At 42.2% G+C, this 25,004-nt stretch overlaps 1 protein-coding gene across 1 annotated transcript in view; it reads right to left on the bottom strand.

The window, feature by feature from the left end:
• Positions 1-25,004, bottom strand: part of sti (citron rho-interacting kinase sticky) — a 421,549-nt gene that overhangs the window by 382,462 nt on the left and 14,083 nt on the right. The window contains exons 2-6 of the mRNA XM_080286239.1: positions 23,405-23,580; positions 22,215-22,295; positions 21,270-21,433; positions 20,415-20,601; positions 496-1,221 (exon numbers count right to left, since the gene is read on the bottom strand). Coding sequence (XP_080142365.1) covers positions 496-1,221; positions 20,415-20,601; positions 21,270-21,433; positions 22,215-22,295; positions 23,405-23,580 — 1,334 coding nt within the window. The remainder of the gene's footprint in view (positions 1-495; positions 1,222-20,414; positions 20,602-21,269; positions 21,434-22,214; positions 22,296-23,404; positions 23,581-25,004) is intronic.

Below are 25,004 nucleotides of genomic sequence, written 5' to 3'. Positions count from 1 at the left end.
AGGAGCTCTAGACAAGGCAAGTGTTGCCCAACACAGTGAAGGGTAAGCTAGATGGCCAGACTACAGTACTTAAAATACTGCAACACCATTCATCTCCATGGGATTCAAATCCACACATGATACTCACACCACTAAACCACCAGGCATAAAAAGAGAAGTTATAGGAATACAGAAAAACAAAAACTGTAGCTAGCCATCAAAATGCTGCAATAGCAAATCTTTGATAAATGCTACATAACAAGTAAAATTACAGATATGATGGAAAAATAAAGAACAGTGGGTACTGTAGGTCATTACTGTGAGTTTCCCATCTTACACTCATTCTTTTTTTGCTCTTAAGACCTCAGCAAAGAAATATTATTTGTACTGGTATAATTGTTACCAACGAAATATTTCTGCCAGTTTCTGTGCTTTACAGTAACAGTTATATGCAAAAAGTTATGATGTTTTTTTAACATATCACATACTTATAATAAGGACTGCCTGTATACTGACCGCAGCATTTCTCTCCTTGGCAGCATTGTCTTGCTCCAGCCGCTGCACCTCCTTCTCCAAATACTCCACCCGACATTCTGCCTTCTTCACCTGACATTCCAGTAGCTTTCTTGTGCGCTCCCCCTCCCCATCATTCAAGCTCTCTAGATGCAGCTTTAGGTCATGGTTTTCCTTCCTCTGAGCCTTCAACTGGGCCTCAAGATGGGATGGCTCTCTCAGGGTGTCATCTAATACAGGAAGGTTGGCTGATGCAATGCTTTTCCTTGAGGATTCATTCGTATCTGGAAGCTTTCTGTTATATGTGAAGCCTACAAATGGGAGGTTCCGCCCAGTAAAGCCCTGGCGAACACGAAAAGTGTCAATTGTGGGTGGACGCCTCTCATTCTCAAACTCCTCGAAGTTGCTAGTGTCATCCACCCCATTGACAACCGGGACAAATGGTGGAGGTGAATTCCTGAGGTTGTTCCAGTCCAGATGGAGGAAAAACTTGTGCTGCAAGAGAGCAGAGTGGTTGAGACGGTGGGGTGCCTCCTCCAGTAGCCCCATGATGAGTTCCTGAGCCAATGGACTCACCTCACCCTCATCATCCTCAGCTTTAAATTTGAGAGTCTTTTTGTGATTCATAATGTTGCTGTATGTGGTGACAATGTTCTCATCCTTGAAAGGGGTAAAACCATACACCATCTCATATGCCATGATGCCAACAGACCACAAGTCACACTCAATCTGAAAAGAGAGCACTGCTATATTTCATCACTATACTGTAGTTAGTGCCGTATCATGAGACATGTTTCATGCTGAATAATTCTTTATACAATGGCCAGAATTACAGGTAAAACAAAGGCGTAATGATCAAAAGCTGAAAGCTATAACCTTACATTCAATCTGAAAAAAACCATATCAGTGTTTCATCACTTTAGTTACTGCTGTAACATAAGACAAGCTTCAAGGTGAATTATTCTTAATAAGAAAAGCCTGAATTACAAGTGAAACAATACTGTAATGATCAAAAGTTGAATACTGTAATCTAGTAAAAGAACTGTATTCCACTAGCAGCAGAGTTACTCTGATCTATATGGCCAAGCATGCAATCACCATTGTAGGGAAACCCCATGGAGTGATCCAATGTTCCCTTGATTGTCAAGACATGGAGAGGAGTGCAGATGTTTAGTTCCTGGATGGAATTCACATCTGTCTCTCCACCCAGTCAACAGGATCACTATAATGGGCTCCACATTATCCTGTTATTTAATTACATTACCAAAAAACCATTAGGCTTGTCACTCAATGTTGAGTCACCTTAGGAAGAAGTAGGCAACACTACATCAAGTGAGTAGATGATGGGCACCATCATCTACCAGCAAATTATTCAAAATATGTAAGACTAGGTAAATAAAAAATTAGTAATTTAAAAATGAGGAACAGGGATTGCTAAAAAAAAGTAAACATACAAGGAAGGGTCACTGGAGAGCATGCAAAACCAGCAAGGATTCAAGTAACATTGACAATGTAAACTCACAAATCCCTTTTGACTATGGTATTAACAGTTTGTAAAGGAGATTTGTGTGTTTACAGTGTCAACGTTACTTGAATCCTTGATGGTTTTGCATGCTCTCTGGCAATCCTTTCTTGTTTGTTTACTTTTTTTAGCAATTCTTATTCCCCATTTTAAATTTATACATTCTTTTATTTACCTAGTTTGCTTCCTTTTTTTTTATAATCCATTTATGAATTAAACAATCAAAATTCTTGCATTTCAATCACCATTAAAGCTTTTACATTACGACACTAAACACTTGGCATTTTCTAATAATTTTCATTGCTGTGGTGTTGTGGCTTTGAACACAGTGACTATTGGTTGTTATTTTAAATTTTGGTCTTCATTTTGTTTACTATAGTTGGGAGGTCTCTTATAGTGGACACTGATTGTTCCAGAATCTCTATACAGTATTTTGCAAACTGATTAAACAAAGATAATTTCTAAGACGTTGGACTGAGTAAAATCTGAAAAGCTATATGTTCAAATTGATTACAAGACAGAATCATTCTGCTGTGTGCTTTGCACATCTATTTTGCATAATACTGTAGTGGGTTTTTTTTTTTTTATCTTTCTTTGTGAAACAGAAAATGCAACATCAATATATTAGTTACAGTTATAACTGATGTAGGGGCACTTCCCGTGCCTCCCTCATGCCCTTCATCCCATTCCCCTGCCTCTTCCTCGTCCCCCTCCTCCATCTCTTCCTCTCCCCCCTCCTCTGCGCCCCTCTGCTGCTGACTCGTGAGATGGTTACTGCCACGACGAATTCCAATAATGTTGAAAAACTGATCCAAGTTTGGCGTTAGTTAACTTTAAGAAAAGGTCACGATATCAACCAATGAGGCCACTTCCAATTACAGTACAGTGCAAAGCACAAACCTGTGCTTTTCAATTGTCTCACATGACGTCTACACACAAGCCTGCTGGGGCTTCAGGGATGAACTAAAAAAAAAAACTAAATAAAGCCTTGAGTTAAAAATTAATGTCTATCTATCTATCTATCGCCAGACACCTCAATCCCATAAAGGGTGGCCACAAACAAATTGCCTCCATGTCGTCCTGTTCCCAGCTCACACCCCCTTCCCTCATATACTTCACTACTCCATCTCTCCATCTCATCCATGGTCTTCCCCTCCCTCTCCCCCCCTCCACCTCACTCACATACACTCTCCTCATCAGTCTCTCACTCTCCATCCTCTCCACATGACCAAACCACCTCAATGTGTTTCTCCTAATGCTTCCTATCACATCCACATAACAATGCTCCTACACTTTCTCATTTGTCAGTCTGTCTCTCCATATGACTCCACATGCTCCTCTCAAATAACTCATTTCCACTGCTCTCACTCTTGACTTCTGTCCCTCCAACAAGGTCTAAGCTTCACTTCCATACATTAGTTGGTATCACAATACTATCATGTAGTATCTTTTTCACTTCCATGCTCACTTCCCTGTTTCTTATCACTGCTTTCAAGGAACCAGCAACCTTGCTTCCTTGTTCTACCCTTTCAAGCTCTTCACCCTCCAAACTTCCATCCTTATTCATCACACTACCCAAGTACTTAAATGCACTTACATTTTCCATTTCCTCCTCATCCAACCTCACTATACATTCACTGACTTCACATCTTTCACAGACCATAACTTTACTCATCCCTACATTCACCTTTAGATTTCATTTCTTACACACTGTCCCAAACTCATCCACCAGTCCTTCCAGCTCCCTTTCATTTTCATTTAACAACACAGTATCATCTGCAGACAACAGTACAGGAAGTTTCCAAATACTGTCCTCTCTCACTAAGGCCACTCCCACATCCACTGCCCTACCTTGTATCTCTTTTATAACCCCATCCATATACAGACTGAACAACCATGGAGACATGACACATCCCTATTTCAATCCAACCTTCAAATAGAAAAATTCACTCTGTTCACTACCCACACACACACTGCAGCCTTAGCACCCTCATACATACTCTTCATGGCATTCAACAGCTTCCCATCTACTTCATATATTCTTAATACTTTCCGAAATCCTTGTCTTTCCACCCTATCATGTGCTTTCTTTATATCCATGAAGGCTGCATACAACTTCTTTCCCTTCTCTAGAAACTTTTCTACTAAAGATCTATGAACACAACCTCTTCCCCTCCTAAAACTTACTCGTTTTTCTCCAACTACTTCCGCTGTTATTCCAATAACTCTGTCAATAAGTATCCTATACCATATACATTTCCTATTATACCAAGAAGACAAATGCCCCTATTATTACCACACACTTCTTTTTCCCCTTTTCCTTTGTACAGGGGAATAATTATACATGACTTCCAATCCTCCGGGACTCTACCTTCCTCCCAGGAGAATCTGCACATCCTCCACATCCATTCCACCACTATCTTTCCCCCATGCTTCAGCATTTCACTACACACTCCATCAATTCCAGGGGCTTTCCCCATTTTAACTTTCTTCATTGCTTCCACAACTTCCATCCTACTGATTTCTTCATCTTTTCTCGCATCTCTCCGTCTGCCAGCAATTCCCCAGCCACTTACAATCGCATTATTTTCATGTCTATGTTCAACAATTCCTTGAAGTGTTCTCTCCATCCGCTCACTCGTTCTCCTTTCTCCACTAGTAATCTACCATTTTTATCTTTCACTCCCCAACTAACTTCTTTCCCTCCCTGTCTAACTCTCTTTACCTCCTTCCAGAACATTTTCTTACATTCCCTCCACTTAACACTAAAATTCCTTCCAAATTCCTCATCCACTCTCTTCTTACTCTTTCTTAATAATCTTTTCACCTCTCTCTTCCTCTCTACATATACTGGGTAACTCTCTTTTCTGTCTCTCAACTTCTTCCACGCCCTAATGTAATTGTGTAAAATCGCACCAGTGCGTGTTAATTACGCCTTTCCCACAATGGAGCTTCATTGCCTGCACAAGTAATCTACTAGCTAGAGTTTTCCACTTAGTAACAACACAGTACAATATAAAATTTAATATAGTGACACCGCTAGTGATGCACTATGGATACTTGACAGCAATTCTGTACTTGATTTGCTTCTCACATGCTTGCAATGGCGCAAAGGGAATCTCTATGTATCCGGAAGGTGGATGATCATCTTTTGATTAGGTGTTTAAAAACAGGTCGTGGACACAAACAGTGACCCATTAAGTATGACTGGCATGTTTTTATCCTGAAATACCAGACAGATTGTCTTGCTGACCTGTGAAACAATAATACGAATAATACTAATATGAACAAACTGGCAAAATTTTTAATGTACCAAACTTTCTTATAACACTTCTATTCCACATTGTCAATGCTTGGCTGACCTAAACTACTAAAAAGGAACTCTTTGGATGTAGTTTCAAGAGTAAATTTGCTTTCTAATAAAGTTTTTAGGTGACTGTTCTATCAGGGTTTTCAGCAAATTCCTAGGCGATCACTATTATGAACCACTACCATGGTTCATGATACAGCAGCTACAAACACAAGAATGTTACTGGTTAATGTATAGCAAAAAAGCATTATTTACTGTACAGTACAGTACTTCAAAAGGTTTGATGAAATTATTGTGAACAGACGGTGTAGATGGTAAGCTGCTAGGTGCTGTCAAGAGTTTTTATGGTGGTAGTGAGGCATGTGCAAGGGTAAACAGGCATCTACATGAATGGTTCACGATCAATGTGGGTGTGTGACAAGGTTGTGTGACATCCCCATGGTTGTTCAATACTGTATATATATGGATGGGGTGATAAGACAAGTAATATCGTGAGTAACGGAGAAAGGGATGGCGTGTGTAATAAATGGTGATGGATGGAATATCTCAAATTTGTTGTATGCTGATGATGCAGTACTACTGGCAAATACCGAAAAAGAAATTGAAAGACTAGTGCAGAGTTTTGCTGATGTCTGTACGTGTCGTGTCTTGAGAGTAAATGTAGAAAAGAGTAAAATGATGGTTACTGAGAGACAGGGTGACTCCCAGCGTGATGTTACAGTGAATGGAGAGAGACTGGAGTTGGTGAGAGAGTTCAAATACTTGGGTACAGTGACAGAAAAGAGAGAAAAATGTGCAAAAGAAGTGGAAAGTAGAGTGACACAAGGAAGGAAAGTAGCTGGTTCTTTAAAGGCCTTGATAAGAAATAGAGGCATGAGTGTTGCAGCTGTACGAAGCTTACATGGTGTGTTGGTGCCAACTTTTAACACATGAATGTGAAACTATGGCGTGGCATGAAAAATCAAGAGTGACAGCAGTCGAGATAGGACTGCTGAGGAATGTATGTGGTGTACAGAGAGTGGATAGGATACAAAATAATGTGATTCATAAAAGATGTGGAGTGAGGAAGTCTGTGGGCACTACAATCGATGAGAATGTACTGAGATGGTATGGTCATGTGAAGAGAACGGGTAACAATGGAGTGGTGAAAAATGTATATCTGAGTGAATTTGAAGGAGCGAGGAGGTGAGGTAGTATAAGGAGAAGGTGGAGGGATATGGTGGATGAGTATCTGAGGAGGAGAGGTCTGGAAGTCGGTGAGGCTAGAAGACTGACAAGAGATCGAGCTGGCTGGATGAATGCTGTGAGGAGAAGCACATGACCAGGGATTTGGCACCCCTTTTTAACGTGACAGTGTCCGGACTGACTCTATTGGATACATTTGTGTGAAGCTACAGAATGTGGTGAATGTTTTTGATATATCAGATACAGCCAGGATTCCAGGAGCTTGAATGATGAGTGAATGGAAGCATGGCCCATTGGACTGGGCAAATTTGGGCTGTCTGGACACTGCTACTCCTCACCCTGCCCCAAGGTGGGAAAGGAGGTCCAGATGATGATGATGATGATGATAGCATAAAAGTTGACTCATTCAAAGCAAGCATTTATTGAGACAAGATTGTGTTGTTGCATCATCATCATCCAGACCTTTTTGCCCACCTATGGATGAGGTGAAGTAGGATCCACAAGCAATGAAATAAAAAGTATGAAAAATTATTAACAACGTGTCCAGTGAAAAAGACCTCAAAATCATTCATCCATCATTCAGGCTTGAATATTGTTTCACCATTTGTTAATTATCTTCTAACAAACTCAAGAAGATAATTATTTCAGTTAAGTCACCGTATCATGATCAAAAGTTTGCCAACATTTACCTGGGAGCTGTGGCAATGGAAAAGGTCAAACGAATATTTTTATGTGACAGCAATTTACAACAGAACTGCTTATTTAGCCTATTGTAATTAAATTCTGACAGCTTGATTTTTGACAGCACATCAAATATCTACCAGCTCACAATTTTTACCACAAACACGCAATTTTCAACAAGTCAAAACAGGCCATGGCTGGTCGCAAGGTGGTGTGTTTTTGTTGACAACTATTTTGAAATGCTCACTGTGCAATCTACTACCCACTGAGGTGTATTTTTATTATCCAAGCTGGAGTCTGGGATTCAAAATACATCTAGGGACGCTTGGTTTCTGTCCACAAACGCATTCTGGCTACATTTTAAAAACGACAGCCACCAATCAAAACAGAAACGAGGGTCACCCCCAGAAAGATTGATCTATCTATCTATTGCCAGATGCCTTAATCCCGTAAGGGATGGCCACAAACAAAATCGCCTCCATGTCGCCCAGTCCCACGCCATTTCACTGCCCTGCTCTCTTACACCCCCCTCTCTCATATACCTCTCCATTCCATCCCTCCATCTCATCCTAGGCCTCCCCTTCCCTCTCCCCCCACCTCCACCTCACTCACATACACTCTACTCAACAGTCTCTCACTCTCCATCTTCTCCACATGGCCAAACCACCTCAGTGTGTTTCTCCTAATGCTTCCTATCGCATCCACATCCACACCACAATACTCATTCACATCCTCATTTGTCAGCCTCTCTCTCCATATGACTCCACAGGCTTCTCTCAAATAACTCATTTCCACTGCTCTCATTCTTGACTTCTGTTCCTCCAACAAGGTTCAAGCTTCACTGCCATATGTTACAGTTGGTATCACAATACTCTCATGTAGTAACTTTTCACTTCCATGTTCCTTATCACTGCTTTCAAGGAACCAGCCACCTTTCTTCCTGATGAAATGATGTACACAGTGCTAATTTCATGACTTTGATCACTCACTTGCCCCTCCTGGCCATTTTTCAGTCTCTCCAGGCGAGAACCAGCTGCACCAAGACTGCTCCGGATCCCACTTTGGGAAGATAGGAAGATGGTCTCGGTTTCAGTTAGGACTTCTTCGGCTAGATTGACATCACTTTGACCAACAAGAATGTTGCTGCTTGCTTTCACTAAAGACAGCTATGAATCTAATCCGTCAGATTGGATGGCAAATGCACCTTTGTTTCCAAACCAATTCACACATCCACCATTGTCTTGGTTCTTCCATTATTGTGGGGTGGGGAGGTCACAAGCTTTGACACACATTTCTGACTGTGGGGGGTAAAGTATTGCTTACTTTGCTCTTCTGTTAACTGTTTCCTTTATAAAGTACAGGTATAATTCTATTTGGGTTGTTTTCATGTTCAAAGGAAGGAGTATGACAAGAAAATTCAATAGAAAAAATGACTACTTGTTTGTGTTTTAGCCAATCACTCTTAGCACCAACTTATTGTCTCCATAAAGGGAAGGGTGATGCCTTAGAAAGATGAAATTATACAGGCATAAAACTTTTGGACCAGATAATGAAAGACATGGAGTGGGTGGTGAAGAAGAGGGTCTATGCACCCAAAAGGAAAATATGGAAGTTGAAAAACCAAGCCGATCTAACCTCATCCTGAGTGGGAAAGGAGGTCCAGATAATGATGATGATGATGATGATGATGATGAAAAACCAAGCAGTACGGGATGCCTTTTATAGCAAGATGAGTAGAGGTGGATGAACAGGAAGCTGCTGACAAAAGTGTTAATGAACAGTATAGAGCTCTCACAAGTTTGAGTTTATGCCAGGTAAAGGGACAACTGGTGCTACAGTATTTGTTATTCAACAGCTTCAGGAATAACATATAGGAAAGGAAAGGGATCTACACATTGTTTCTGTTGATTTGGAGAAGGTCTTTGACAAAGTCCCTAGGGAGGTGGTGAGGTGGGCAATGAGAAAGCTTGGGATCAAGGAGTGGCTGGTTGGAGTGGTGATGGCTAAACATCTGGTGCTCAGATCCAGGTGAAAGTGAATAAATATTTGAGTGATCAGTTTTCTGCAAATGTTAGTGTGCATCAGGGGTCAGTCTTTAATGTTACAGGAAAAGTGATCTAATCCGGCCACCAATAATCCAAAAATCCCAATACAGATCTCCCTCGCTTTACGATCGGTATGCATTCCTAGAAATGCAATCTTATACCAAAATATCGTACAGCGAAGTTAAGGTTTAATGGGGAAAATAGGAATGTGTTCCTGGACTCGTATATAAGAAACCCAACACCCATACAAGTGATCTAATATGCACCAATAATGATGCTTTATGTGCTGCAGTGCATCTGAATCAAATGTAAATGTAAATTTGCAGATATAAAGACATGTGGAGAGGATGGAGGGTGAAAGACCGACGAAGAGAGTGTATGTGAGTGAGGTGGAGGGGGGAAGAGGGAGGGGGAGGCCGAGGATGAGATGGAGGGATGGGGTGGAGAGGTATATGAGAGAGGGGGGGTGTGAGTTGGGAGCAGGGCAGTGAAATGGCGGGGGACAGGACGACGTGGAGGCAATTTGTTTGTGGCCACCCCAAATGGGATTGAGGCGTCTGGCAATAGATAGATAGATAGAAAGACATGAAATACCATAAACAACATGAAATACGGTACAGTATGAAGAACAGGAATGATAGTAATATCCTGGGCACTGACGAACACAGATGCACGGAGTTTGTAAGCTGAACGAGCACGCGGATGAGACTGGGCAGTGATGCAGTTTTGAGACAATTCGCCGTCAAGTCAATTCACCATCACAAAAATAACAAGATAATTTGCTGTCATTAAAGAAGATAACAAGATAATTTGCCGTCATTAAAGAAGACAGCTATGGGTGACGCTAGAATAAAATTAAAAGGCAACTAGATTGAGGAAGAAACAAGTTAATTATTGACTAAAGGTGCAACTAATAAACAATATCCAAAGCCTATGCTACTGAACATAGACTTTGATGGATCCCCCTGAAATATAGCTATTAAAGTACTGATTAATTAATAATAAGTATATTTATAGAATGACAGGGAATTGTCCATGTTTTGACGGTGAATTGCCTGATGCCGAATTGGCTTGACGGCGAATTGTCTCAGAACCAGTGATGCTTGGTTGGCGGAAGCACGGGAAACTGTGTGCGTGGGGTGAGTATGCCACTTAACTCTCAGGTGATCTGCCTGTGAGCAGGGGATTTCTCCACATCACCCATCGCATTTGCGGGGGATCTCAATCGTAAAACAAACGATTGGTACTAAAAATGAACGATCGTAAATGCGAAATATCATAAAATGAAACATCGTACAACAAGCGAGACCTGTAGGGTACTCCGAATTTGACAAGGCGATTTTTTTTTTTTCCCCCCCCCTAAGATTTTTCCAGTTTTTCTGGGCTTTACCTAAGGCTGTACCTGGCTTGGACTTGCCCTTGGACTTGGGTGTACCTGCCTGCAATTATTCATCTACTCTTATATGCATTTCTGGTGAGTAAAACAATATTCCATATAATTTTAAGTGTTAATTTAATGATCATGTACACATTTCTAATGTTTCTACAGGTCCCTCCCAATAGTCTAAAATATCCAATAGTCCGAGAGACCCTCGGTTCCTTAAAATTTAGATTACAGGACTTTTACTGTACTTCAGAAATGAACTCCCACGAGAGATGTTGTAAGCCGATGATTTGGTGTTGATCGCAGAGAGTGAGAGGGAGGCGGAGGAGATTCAAGAAGAGGAGAAATGGTATGGGGCACAAGGGCTTGAGAATAAATGCAGGTAAAATAAAGGTGATGGTATCTTTGGTCATACTGTCAAAGGAGAGGGAGAGTGGCCATGTGTGGTTTGCCACAAGGGTGTGGGATGTAATTCTATCTTCTGCAGTGTTTGTGACAAGTGAGTGCATAAGAGATGTAATGGTATTAGAGGTAGATTGCAAAATAATGCTGATTTCATGTGTGCAGTGTGTCGGGGAGAGCATGTGACGATTGTCAGGCGTGATGGGATTGATCTTCCTGGTGAGCCTTTTTAGTGTGTGGAAGAGTTTTGTTACTTGGGAGACATGTTATGTGCTGGAGGTAGGGCTGGAGCTACGTCTGTGGGTAGAGTGAGGAGTGGTTGGAAAAAGTTCATGGAACTGTTGCCTCTCCTGACACAGAAGGCTCTCCCTCTGTGCTAAGGCATCTTTGTATGCAGCATGTGTTAGGAGTGTAATGCTGTATGGTAGTGAAACCTGGGCAGTAAAGGAAGAGGATATTCGCAGGCTCAACGTACAGCGATGACAATGATTAGGTGGATGTGCTCTGCGTCCTTGAGTATGAGGCCTCAGGGGGCAGGGTTTGTGAAGGATGAGTTAAAAGGAAGGATGGGAAAGGATTGTACTGATGATGTAATGAGGAGAGGTAGATTGTGATGGTTTGGGCATATGGAAAAGATGGGGCTTGACAATTAGGTGTAGAAAGTGAGAAGTGTGAATATGGGGGGTAGGGATGCAGGAGGCAGATTGAAAAAAACCTGGGATGAGGACATACAGTGTGACCTCAGCGATAGGGGACTGAAGAGGGAGGCTGCCAGTGACTGTGCAGCATGGACAGTTGCCATTAGGTGACCAAGGCCAATGCGTACAAACATGTAGGAGCCTTCATACACAAAGTGAAATAATGTAGATTGGGTATATGCCAGGCAAAGGCACCACTGATGCCATATTCACTGTCTGACAGCTCAGGAAAAATATGTACAGTAGGAAGGAAAAAGAAGCTGTATTTTTGTTTTTCAATTTTTTTTTCTTAATGCGAGGAAGAAGGAGCCAAAGGCCACGAGCCTGCAGTAACAGTTCCCTCCAAGAGAAAAACAAAATACAAGAGAGAGCCAAATTCAAGATCTGATCATTTCGAGATGCCTGGACACACTGCGTTTGAAAGACTGGAGATCATAGGAAGCAGGAAATACAGACAGAGGGAGACAGTTCCAGAGTTCACCTGTTGCATAAATGAAAGACTGGGAGTAACGGTCAACTCTTGCATTAGAGAGTTGGACAGAAAAGGGACGAGAGTTTGCTGCTAGACGGGTGCTACGTGCCCGTCGTAGAGGTGGAGGAATGCATGCAGACAGTTCAGAGGAGCAGTGACCATTGAAGTAGCGATAGAAAAGAGATAAAGATGCAACAGTGCGACGAAGAGACAGAGGTTGAAGGGAGTCAGTAAGAGGAGGAGAATTAATGAGACGAAAAGCCTTTGACTCCACCCTATTGAGAAGAGCTGTATGTGGTGAGCCTCCCCACAGATGAGAGTTGTACTCCACACAGGGGCGGATAAAACCCCTGTATAGAGTCAACAATTGTGCAGGAGTAAAGAAGGAATGGAGTCGGCTTAGCACACCTAATCTCTTGGAAGCAGATTCTACAAGAGATGTAATATGATCTTTCCAAGATAAGTCCCGAGTAAATGAAACCCCAAGCATGTTCAAGGATGACGCAGGATTAAGCTGAATATTATTAAACATTAGTGGGTAGAAGGCCTCTGACAAAGTCCCTACAGGTGGTGAAGTGGGCAATGGGAGCCTGGGATTAAGGAGTGGTTGGTTAGAGAGGTTACGGCTATGTATGTGAGTACAGTAAAACCTCGATGTAACGGACTTCAATAGACCGGAATTCGCTTTTATCGGACTTGAGGAGCTACCAGACTAAATTCCTACAGTATATATCGGAAAAAGTCCAATAAAGCCAGAAGCAGTCCGGACTGCCTGACCACTTCAGCTATGTTCACCTCAATAAGGTAAATAAAGGGCATGTTTATCAGTTTACAGTACAGTATTATTTTATATATATATATATATATTACACCATTTGATTAATGTAGTGAAGTTATAACACAGTACAGTACAGCAAAGTTAGTCAAAACAGTTTAAAAACCATTCATGCGATCTGGACTAATGTCTGATATATCGGCAAAAGTCCGGATTAGCAAGGGGAAATCTGGATGTCGCTTTTATCGGAATTTCGCATTTTTCGGAATGGCTTGGGCCCCAATTAGTCCGTTATAATGAGGTCTTACTGTACTTGCACCCAGGCACGAGTGAATCGAGATTTCTGTCATGAGTTTTCCGTGAATATTGGTGTGCATCAGGGCTAGGTCTTGAGCCCCTTATTGTTTGTCATGGTGCTTGAAGCTCTCTCACATGATTTCAGAAATGGACTCCCATAGATGCTGTATGCTGATGACTTGATACTGACGGCAAAGAATGATCGAGCTGGATGAGGAAACCTTTAGGAAGCGGAAAGACGGAATAGGGCACAAGGGTTTGGGAGTAAATATGGATAAAACAAAAATTACAGTACCAAGAGCTGGTGGTAGTATGGTACTATCAAAGCAGAGGGAGAGTGGCCATGGCCAATTTACCACAAGGGTGTGAGAAGTAGTTCCATCTTGTGCAGTATTTGTGATAAGTGGATGCATAAGATGTGTAGTGATGTCAGAGGCAGACCGCAAGATTATGCTGATGGTGTGTGTGCGACACGTCAGGAAGAGCATGCAAAGACTGCCAGGCATGACGTCACTTGAGCGTGTGTAGGAGTTTTGTTATTTGGAGGACAAGTTAGGTACTGGAGGTGGGGCTGGAGCTCGCTCTGTGGCTAGGGTAAGGAGTGGTTGGAAGAAGTTCAGGGAGCTGTTGCCTTTCTTGACACTGAAAGAGATCGTTGTATGTGACATGTGTTTGGAGTGTAATGCTGTATGGTAACAAAACCTGGGCAGTAAAGGATGAGGATATCCGTAGGCTCAAACGTACAGAAATGAAAATAATCAGATGGAATGTGTAGTGTGTCCTTGACTGCGTGGCCTGGGAGGGCTAGGTTTACAACTGAAGAGTTGACAGGAAGGATGGGAATGAGGTGTATGGGGGACTTGTCAAGCTGCCTACCGCTAGAGGTCACCACCATTAACAGCTTGTCCGCCCCAAGTACGTGTTAAATTATTGTGATTTCTCTCTGTTGATGCAAGGACCTGTATGGCAAAATATCATCATACACTATTGAAGTATTGAAAAAGCTTCATAACAATAATATAACAGAGGAGGTACATTGCTCTCGTTGTTTTATTTCCTCGAAAACGAAGCCTGAATTTTAAAAACCTGGCACTTGTATATTTTTTTCTGTAATTTTTAATGAAGTTGCTACAAAGCTGAGTTAATTCATGTCTCCTGAACTGTTCAATTTATACTGTAGTTTTAGCCAAGCATTTGTTTTGTTTGTGTCAGTCTCTCTTTTGACAGAAATTTAATGACGACATATTAAAGTAAAGTATTCTACATCAGCCATCCGAGCTCAGAGACAATCCCTGTTCCAAGATTTGATATGACTTATTTGAAAATGGTGATAGCATGTTTTCCTAGGGGGGTCATAGTCAAATCTTGGAACAGGGACTATCTCTGAGCTCGGATGGCTGATGCAGAATACTTTAATACATCATCATTAAATTTCCACCAAAAGGAAGACTGACACAAACAAAACAAGTGCTTGGATAAAACTAAAGTATAAATTGAACATTTCAGGAGGCATGATTTAACTCAGCTTTGTAGCAACTTCACTAAAAACAATGAAAATAAATATGTAAGTGCCAGGGTTAATCTGGCCTTCGTTTTTGGATAAATAGAACGAGAGCAATATATTCTCCCCTGTTATATTTTTGTCATGAATCTTTTTCAATACTTCAATAGTGTATGATGATAAGTTGTTACAGTTTCTCACCCCAACTTAGAAAAATCACGGGTAATTGAACACATGCTAAGGAAAGAGAAGCAGTAAACAGTGAGAGACATCTGGTGGCAGACAATTTCCAAAGTTTCTCACTGATGTTGTGATAAGGAGGGGTAGACTGAGATGGTTTAGGCATGCGGAGAAAATGGAGGATGACAAATGGATGTGGAGAAATGTGAGCATCAGGGGTACAGCTGGGAGAGGCAGACCGAAAAAGACCTGAGACAAGGCCATAGAGAATGACATCAGGAATAAGAGACTGAATGGGAAGGCTGCCAGAGATAAAGCAGCATGAAGAGCTGCATTAAGTGACCAAGGCCAACACACGGAAGCACATTACAGGCCTTTATAAATAATACAGTAAGAAGCCCATTTAACCCGTTCAGTGCCAAGTCCGTCCCTGGTATGGACAACCTAACATTGATAGCCATGCCAGGTCCACACCTGGTACAGACAACCAAACATTGCCAGATATGCAAGGTCCATATGTGGTATGGACTGTTTGGGGAACATTTATGAGAAATGTATGTAGTCCAACCTAACTGCTTGACAGAAAATAGGAGCAGACACCTTCCTCCACCCTACCTATGAGCAGGAGGGGGATAGGTGGTGGGGGGAGGGGGGTAGTCCCGCCTGTTTGATTCATCAGTCTCTGAGTGAATTCAGGAGTGCCACTATGCCACGCCACTCTCTCAAGGATAGAGTGAGTACTCCTGAGTTCCAGGAAAAGATGGATGCAATAGATACTGATGAACTAACTGAATGTGATGCCTCAGTGTTCGATGATAGTGATCTTGACCAGGATTATACGGCATCTCAGGAATGTTCCTCTAGTAGTGATGATTCAAGTGTTCCCCCACCAAGGAAACCAACCCATGGTTATATTTCAATGTGGGGTGCAACGCATCCGGCTAGTGTTCATCAATCATCAGGTGCTCGCCGTCGCCTGTATGAAAGTAGTGATGAGGAAGAGGAGGAAGAAGTGGGAGGCAAGAAAACAGAGATTGGTTGGTTAGGCCAGACAAAGGCAAGAGGTTTAGGGCCAGTGAGAGTGTATGTGGTGGCAGTGACCTCACTCTCACTGGACCCGTGGGGCATGGCCAGCCAACCCCCGGTCCCCCCCTCACCTTCACCCACAACCTGCCCTCCCTCCTTCCCTCCCTCCACAGCTGCCCACTCCCCCCCCCCCTCTCCTAGCCCCCTAACATACTGGTAAAGGGAAGAGTCCGATGCATGGCGGGCGGCAGGTCAAAGGTTGGCGTGGTAAACCTGCTCCTGTCCTGCACCTCACCACACTCAACCAAAGATTCCACCACTGCCCAGACACCACTCATTCACCACACGCAACCTGCTCCCAGCACCGCAGCAGCACAGGTTGCCACATCACTCTCTGCTACACCTGGCCCCAGCACACATGTAATTCCTAGCGGCATCCCTGTTTCATTGGCCCAAGGCCCTGCATCGCCTGATGATGACAATGAGTATGAGACATGGGAGCAGAAGGATGGGAGTTCTTTCACTCCCAAACTCTATCAATTTAGTGGCAGCAATAATGCCTTCACTGACGGGCACTTCACAGAGGAAGAAGTTTTTTTTATAACTTCATGCCAGTGAGTCTTGTCACAGCTATTGTGAAACTTACTAATGCTTACCTAGGGTTCCTTGTCATGGGTAAGGTTGCTACCAAACACTCATGTATTTTCACTTGGTTCCCCTTCCCATTCGTGAAATTAATGTGTTTCTGATGCTGGTGGTGTTGATGGGGATTGTCAGAAAGACTGACACATGGAAGTATTGGTCCACAGATCCCAGTTGTTCACCCCAATATTTGGGAAAGTCATGGCACGGAACAGGTTCCAGGCAATACTGAGCAACCTGCATTATCCGGATCTTTTAGTGCCTGCCGGAGCACCAATGGAGGATAGGATGAGGTGCATCTGTTTGGTATTTGATAGCATCAGGCGCAGCATCTCCACCTCCTTTAGTCCTTACAAGAACCTGGTCACCGATGAGAATTTTCTCTACAATGAAGAAAAATCAGCTTCAGACAATACATCAGAACAAAACATCACCATTTTCAGTTCAAGATGTTTGTGATGTGTGACTGCAGGACAAGGTACATCCAAGACATCATTTTGTACACTGGCAAGCACACTGAAATCATACCTGAACGAACCCTTAGTATGTCTGGAGCTCTTGTCCTCACCATGCTGGATAAGTACCTGAGTTGTGGGCACAGACAACTGGTACACCTCTCCCATGCTTGCCTACCTACTGGTAAAGTATAAAATCAGACTGACTGGAACAGTAAAGAAAATGAGAAGGCATAATTTGCACATCAGGCAGCTTGAAAAAAGGGAGGTCCGGTTTTACAAGACTAATAACATTCTTCTTACAGCCTGGCATGAGAGGCAGGAGGTGTTCCTGCTGTCAACAGTGAGCAAGCCAGTCATCCACCTTAGTAAAAGCACAGACTTCTGTGATAAATGACAGAGAAAAATATGGAAACCCGAGCCTGTGGAGGATTACAATCTCAACATGTGTCAGATTGATCAATCAGATGCTATGATCTCCACCAATGAGTGCAGGAAGAAGTCAATGAAGTGGTATAAAAAGCTATTTTTCCATCATCTTGATCTTGTCTTCAACTCCCACACACTCTACCAACACATCACAGGGACAAAAGAGGACCAGCAATCTTTTGCAACAGAGGTTGTCTATGAGATAGTAGATGACCGTGTAGTAGGGGGACCAGATGTTGCAGTACCTCGCATGCCTACAGAGCCTGCATTCACTCATCTTCATGAAAGGAATTTCCGTTCAGTTGTCAGTACAGTAATCCCTGTACTATCCGCACGCCCACTTTCCAGACTCCCTGCTTACCACACATTGTGGGCCTGGACCTTCAGACCCCCCCCCCCCCAAAAAAAAAAAAAAAATCCCCTCCAAATCCGAATTTTTTCCCACCTGTAATTTTAAATTGCCGCACGGCACTGAACAACTGTTGTTTATGCACCCCTTCACCCCTTCCTTCCTCCCCTGCTCCCCAGTTACTGCCTAACCACTGTAGAAGGTAGATGTTCATCGCAATGGATGCCGCACATGCTCGTTTTTGTGAAGAAATATCGAATAAACTGCAATACCTCGCCACTAGACCACATGGGAATTTACAGTGTTGTGCAGTGTTAAGAAATTAAAATTTAGAGTGCAAAGGATTAAGTGTGGAGTGCAAAGTGGCGGCTGAAACTGACGGTTGAAACTGGCATGGCACAATTAAGAACAGAAAGTGCAGTGTTAAACAATTACAGTATAACTAACAGTGCAAAGAATTAGGCGTAGCACAACATTGGATTACTGTACGTGCTTCAAGAGCATTTTCACCACTACCATAGCCTTAGAGGAGGCAGCCACAGACGTGCAGCAAGTACCCTGTACACTGCTTAATATTTTCCATAACCACTTCGAATTCCTTATTCTCTGGTTCCTTTCCAGTTATTTCATGCTTTATGTCCATTATTGGTGTGAATAGGGTCTTAAATAAGTTTAAATAGGTGCTATGCATGTCCGTTAGGGAGTTATTTAGGTGGCTTTCAAAGTTAAGCTGGGTTAGGGTCCAAGTACCAGTCCAGCAGGCAGGGGCCCACTTTCCAGACATGCCTTTGGCTCTATTACATCGGATAATGGAGGGATTACTGTAGTAAAGAAACAAGGAGACACCGTCAGCCGTGATGTAAGGTGTGTGAAACCACGACAAAGTGTCCACAGAATAAGAAAAAAGACACAAAATATGTGTGTGTGAAGTGTGATGTTGGGCTATGCTTTCCTCGGTGCTTCACAGACTACCAAACAACGGCAGAGTACTGAAAAAGTGTATGTGTGATAGTGTAAATAATATATACAATGAACATCTACCTATCAATCTATTGCCAGACGCCTTAATCCCGTAAGAGGTGACCACAAACAAGTTACCTTCATGTTGCCCTGTCCCCCGCCATTTCGCCACCCTGCTCCCACCTCACACTCCCCTCTCTTATATACCTCTCCACTCCATCCCTCCAATTCATCCATGGTCTTCCCCTCCCTCTCCCCCCTCCACCTCATTCACATACACTTTCCTCATCATTCTCTTGCTCTCCATCCTCTCCATAAGGCCAAACCACCCCAATTTATTTCTCCTAATGCTCTCTATCACATCCACAACCAAACCACAATGCTCCTTCACTTCCATTTTTGTCAGTCTGTCTCTCCATGTGACTCCACATGCTCCTCTCGAATAACTCATTTCCACTGCTCTCACTCCTGACTTATGTCCTTCAAACAAGGTCCAAGCTTCACTTCCATACATTAGAGTTGGTATCACAATACTGTCACGCAGTGACTTTTTTACTTCCATGCTCACTGCCCTGTTTCTTATCACTGCTCTCAAAGAACCAGCAACCTTTCTTCCTTGTTGTACCCTTTCAAGCACTTCATCTTCTAAACTTCCATCCTTACTCATCACACTACCCATGTACTTAAACACACTCACATAATATAGGTAAGTGTAAGTAACTACAAGTGGGTCATGATGTCAAAGAGTAATGTAAGGTTTATAGCATAAGTAATGAGTGATTTAGCTCAAGAGATGTGACAGCGTACAACAATAGTGCATATACTGTAGTTCCTTATCGAATGTTTATGGTCCCTTAAAGGAAGATAATATACGAAATACCTGAATGTGAAAGTACTGTACATCGAACTAGCACGAAACCCCAACTTCACATCGTAATAGTTCCGACTGTGGCTAAATTACATCAACCAGGCTGCACTTGCAAACACCATTTAGTCCATGTATCCACCCGGTCCACACCAAAATGGACTATCTATCCACATCAGTAGATGACGGTTCCTAAATGTAGTCATCTGACGCAATTGGGCCATGCCAGGAAAGACGCATCAAAGTCTGCTGGAAGTTGCATGACAAGGAACACCTGTTTTCAGCCTGCAAACAGTCCAGGTGAGCACTTTTACTATCACTAGGCTTATTTTTATATACTCCAGGTCCATTCAGAAAAAAAAAAAAAGTATACATTCCAGGTCCATTCAAGGAAAAAAAAAAAAAAATTGCTGGTACAGGAGGCCACTCAGCTTCCCAAACCCTTGGCACAGGGGGGTAAATGGTTGGCAAAGGGTCTGGCACGGAATGGGTTAAGTTTGGAAAAACTAACTTTGGCAAGATTTTTAGAATACAGTACCAAATGGTGTCTAAATCTGAGATTCTACTGTAAAGCACATACCAGAGGAGTATGAAGAAGAGGAAGAAGAATACTCTCAGATGTCTGAGGAAGAAAGAGAAATATGAATGGCACAACACAATACCAGCATAGGATGCTCAATCAACTTTTGATTGTGATATCGGATACGTATTATGATTCCTAAACAAAACCTGTACACTACACACCCCATATGAGACATGGCTGGCTTGCTCATTGGTAGCCTGGAGTACTTCTGGAGCAATATAGTCTGGCGTTCCCACAGGCATCTTACTCCGCACTACACCACTCATCGTCAGCTTGGCCGCAGAACCAAAATCAGCCAGTTTGATATGTCCACAGCGATCAATCAGGATATTATCAGGCTTGATATCTCTAAAGAATAATGAGAAATTCTTGTGAGCAGCATTAATCTTTATCATCATTCCCAGCCATTGTAATCACAGTCACAATTCCATGTAGACAATAACAGGAAATATTCATCTATAGCATCTAGACAGAAAAGATAAATCGACTTCAAAGAGTAACACAATTTATCTACTCTGGGTGTATGGCTATAAGTAACTCCTCAGAGGTAAAGGGTTAGCTTGTCATGAAAATATAGTACAAAAGGCAAAATACAGCCCTGGCACAAACCAATTTATTTTCAGTTACCTGTTCTTTGCTATCTAAAAATTTTGATACATCATTCTACCTACAACCGCATTTCATTCAGCTGTGGAAAACTCATTCATCAGTGGGTTACTGATTCAAGTAATATGCATAACCTAATATGATTTCAGTGTTCTGACATTTTCATATGTGCACATGCAATATTTAGATTACAGCTGAAATGCAGCAAAACAGAAATCCCCAAACTTCTGATGATCATTTGTGAAATATGTGATGAGGTCTGGGCTCTCTCTACCTGGTCTATGAATGAACTCTGATGTGACATGCAGAATAACCACAAAATATACTCACAGGAACCCCACAAAAACAACTGGGCAACTGTCTACACATTTGTAACCTGTTTCAAGAACAGAGCCATTACAGTGACTTGCCTGTGGACATAACCCATGGAGTGTAGTGCATGTACTGCCATAATAATCTCTGCCAAGTAGAAGCAGGTCATCTCCTCAGAAAAAGTGCCATCATAACGATCAAGAAGGGATAAAAGGTCACCACCCGGGTGAAACTCCATAACTAGGTACAGCTGCTGGTCATCCTGGGTAGAAAAACATTCAATTTGCACAGGAACCCTTCACTCTAGTCTATCAACTTTTTGATCAATGCCCAGTCCTAAGTTCATACACAGCAGCCCTGACATATACACCTCCAAGCCTCTCTCAGCACTCTCTTCTTCAGGTCCCACTCCATTTCAGTTTCCCATCCTGATTTCAGTCTTATCATCATCATTAACTTTTATCACCATCATCCTGGCATTGTTTCTCCACCTAGAGATGGGGTAAGGTAAGGTCCAGAAGGTAAGGAAAATGAAAACACAGTAGAGGGAGAACTATCAATGGCATGTCCGGTGATATAAGCCAGACTCTCATTCACTTGCCAATCAAGCCCCCAAGATCCTAAATCTACTACAGACCTAACTATCTGAATACATTTAAACTTATGTGATGCTATATTCTAATTAGTTATCCATATTGATCCTATCAAATGCAGTATTTCAAGATGCCATAACTTGATTTACAATATAAACTGCAAATACTCGATCCATCACAATCTACCACAATATTGAATTATATGACTGAAGGTGGATGCTCCAACGAACTAATAAATTAAATCAACCCCTTCAGTCTGAGGCTGTTTCTTTCAAGCTAACTAAATCAACTAGCAGTATCAAGGTCATCATACAGCTGTCTTCACACTGGAGGAATTAAAAGGTATTTCTAATCCCTTCATAACATGGTCTTCTATAAGCTGAATAATATTGGTGGACAGCATTAAGAATAAAATAAGTATTCATCCATCAACCCATGCTGTTCACTGACCTGGAAGGCATACTGAAGCTGAGTGATCCAGGGGGAAGTTGCTTTGGCCATGATATCACGTTCCTCCTCATAGAAGGCAACCTGCATATTGACAACATTATCAAACTATACAAAGAAGTCAGGCACTGAGAATACAATAATATGAATACATTCCGTCTGTGACTGGCAAGTAATTTATCTTGTGTTCTAATTTTTAATTACATGGAATTTAAAGGGTAACAGTACAGTAATTACTGTTGTTGCTGCTTAACCTCGGTTTGTTTGGTTAAGCAGCCTCATCAATCACAGATTGGCAACTGTTTCTATGAGTCTGTATTACAGGTACATACACCATGTAGAGCTCAAGTGCCCCTTGTGCCAACCACATTATCAATTAAGGAGAAATACTGCACTAATCCATACATCTATCATCCAATCCTTTTCTTTATCTACCCCAGCAAGAGCTAAGGGGTCCAGGGATAGACTTCTAAGTCCCAACATTTAAGGCAAAGATGACCAGCTTCACTTGCCCATGTGGATATAAACAACAAACTTCACCCATTCCTCAGATGTAAACCTTTACAGGCCCCACTGAGCAGTACTGTGACCCACCAGACCACCAGGCATCATGTGTCTATGGTAAACACTTATCATAGTAAAAGGTTTTCTGGAATACAGGAAGCCATTTGGCATGGCACTCTGTGTAGTCACACAGCATTTCGTTGAGTGAATGGTTGGTAGCCATCCTCACCTACCATTAATAATCAAGCAGAAATAACTGACCTGTCATAAGATAACTCATTCTCATCATCTAAACCTTACGTCAAACCTAAGGGATGGGGTGAGGTCGGATCCAGAAACAAAGAGCCATTATCAAACAGTGCACCCTGTGAAACAAGCCAAATAACCATTCACACCATCATCTAAGCCTCCAATAAACAAGGTAATAAATTCCTGCAGTATCTGGTACAGTATGTAAAATGTTAACACTCAAACTCATTTTACCATCTTTGAGAAGTAGATACCTGATGTCAGGTTACCAGTCCTGCATATTTAAGGACAGACATCCAGCCCACTCTTTTTGGTGGCAATACATACTGATAAACCTCCAGCACCTAATGGGATTGAAGCATATGTACTGCCATTACTCCAAAAGTCCAACTGGGAGGTTCTCAACACTAGATTACCAAACGGTACTACCCGAGCCTTACATGTTGCTGCGACAATGTATCAGACTTGCGGAGAGTCTTGAGTGCATACACATTACCGGTGACTTTCTCACGCACCACCTGCACCACCCCAAAGTTGCCTTTCCCTATCACCTTCTTCTGCTCAAAGTCATTCAGGTTCACACGCAGCCTCCGGAGATCATGAATGCTGCTGCGATCTGAAGCAAAAACTCTGAAATTAGCCTGATAATATCAACTCCTTTGCACAAGTAAGCTAAGTAAAATTATCTGGCAGCAGAAAGAGTGATATATGAAGACTATCATACTGAACAGGCTGATAAACAATACTGTACTGTACTTCTGACTTATTTCACTACATGGCGTCCCTCTTATCTAAATAATAAAATTTGGTATTGGTAAATATCATCATAATGAAGAGCTTCATAATTTACAATTAATGCTGATCAAAAACAACTATTTAGCCAACATCCTGATAATTTTCATTCAGCATAATCAAGATTGCACTAAGTCCTCATTAAGCAGCCTTCTTTGATGCTCTTTTATACTTAAGTCCACAGTAATGTACAGAACAACTGCCTATTAACACACCATTGCAACTACAAATATCACATACCAGTTTTCCTCGGGAGACAGAGGCACCTGCATGGAAAATGTTGATATTTAGGAACACATGAGTAATATACACTAAGAACTGTCTGTTTTTTGCATGTGTCTGTATGGTTCTCTCCAATCCCATATCCCAAGTGGAGGGCAATGGTGATACAATGAAGATATGCATGTACAGGAGGGCACCAGGTTTCGCTGCATCCAGATTGGCGAAAAGCACTTTCACTGCTACATCAAATATTCCCATGATTGCACATTTGTGACTAAACAATACACCATCATCCCCTCCAGCACCACAAGTTTCGGATTCTCGCCACGGCAACACCAGCCGTAAGTTGAGTGTTGCACTCTCACATCTTTGATTGGTAAATGACAGAAATATGTCATCCTGTACATCAAGAGGTGCCAGAGGTGGACCGGGTGATAGTGGAAATGGTGTAAAATGGAATCAATCTGGAACAGCCTGCGGTAAAGGGAAAACCAAGCGTGATTACCACAAGGGGGTGAAAAACGCAAGTATGATGACAAGTGAGTGCATTCAAGTACTGTCAAGTTGCCTATGGCGTGGACTTCTATGCCACAGTTTTCTATGACATGGCAAGGTGCCAGACCCCCCAAAACCAAAGAACACGCATAAACTACTTATGTGAGGGCGGGGCAAGGTTTGAAACGCACATGCCAATTCCCCTGGTGGTGTGCTCCCCTGTTTGTAAACAAAGATGGCGACCACTTCAGCTTCATACTACAAGTGCTCCAACTGTGGACTTTTTCTCTCTTATGAGGAGGTTAAACTTCACCTAATTCACTGCGTTAAGTAATGAAACATTAAAGACTCTTTGGGTATTGTGACTAGTTTACAGGTTTGTTCGTAAAACCGCTATGAATGGATTAGTGACGAAGCACCTATCTCTGCGCTAGGATGAAGTATAATGCCTCCCATCATCATCATCATGTATATAAGAATGATTATTAATGTTTTAAATGTGAGTTCTGTTGACACCTGAGCATACATACT

Source organism: Coenobita brevimanus, chromosome 110 (assembly GCF_032717465.1).
Source record: "Coenobita brevimanus isolate Jiangsu-jjx chromosome 110, ASM3271746v2, whole genome shotgun sequence".
Classification (NCBI taxonomy): Eukaryota; Metazoa; Arthropoda; class Malacostraca; order Decapoda; family Coenobitidae; genus Coenobita; species Coenobita brevimanus.
This window is presented reverse-complemented; position numbering and strand designations above follow the sequence as displayed.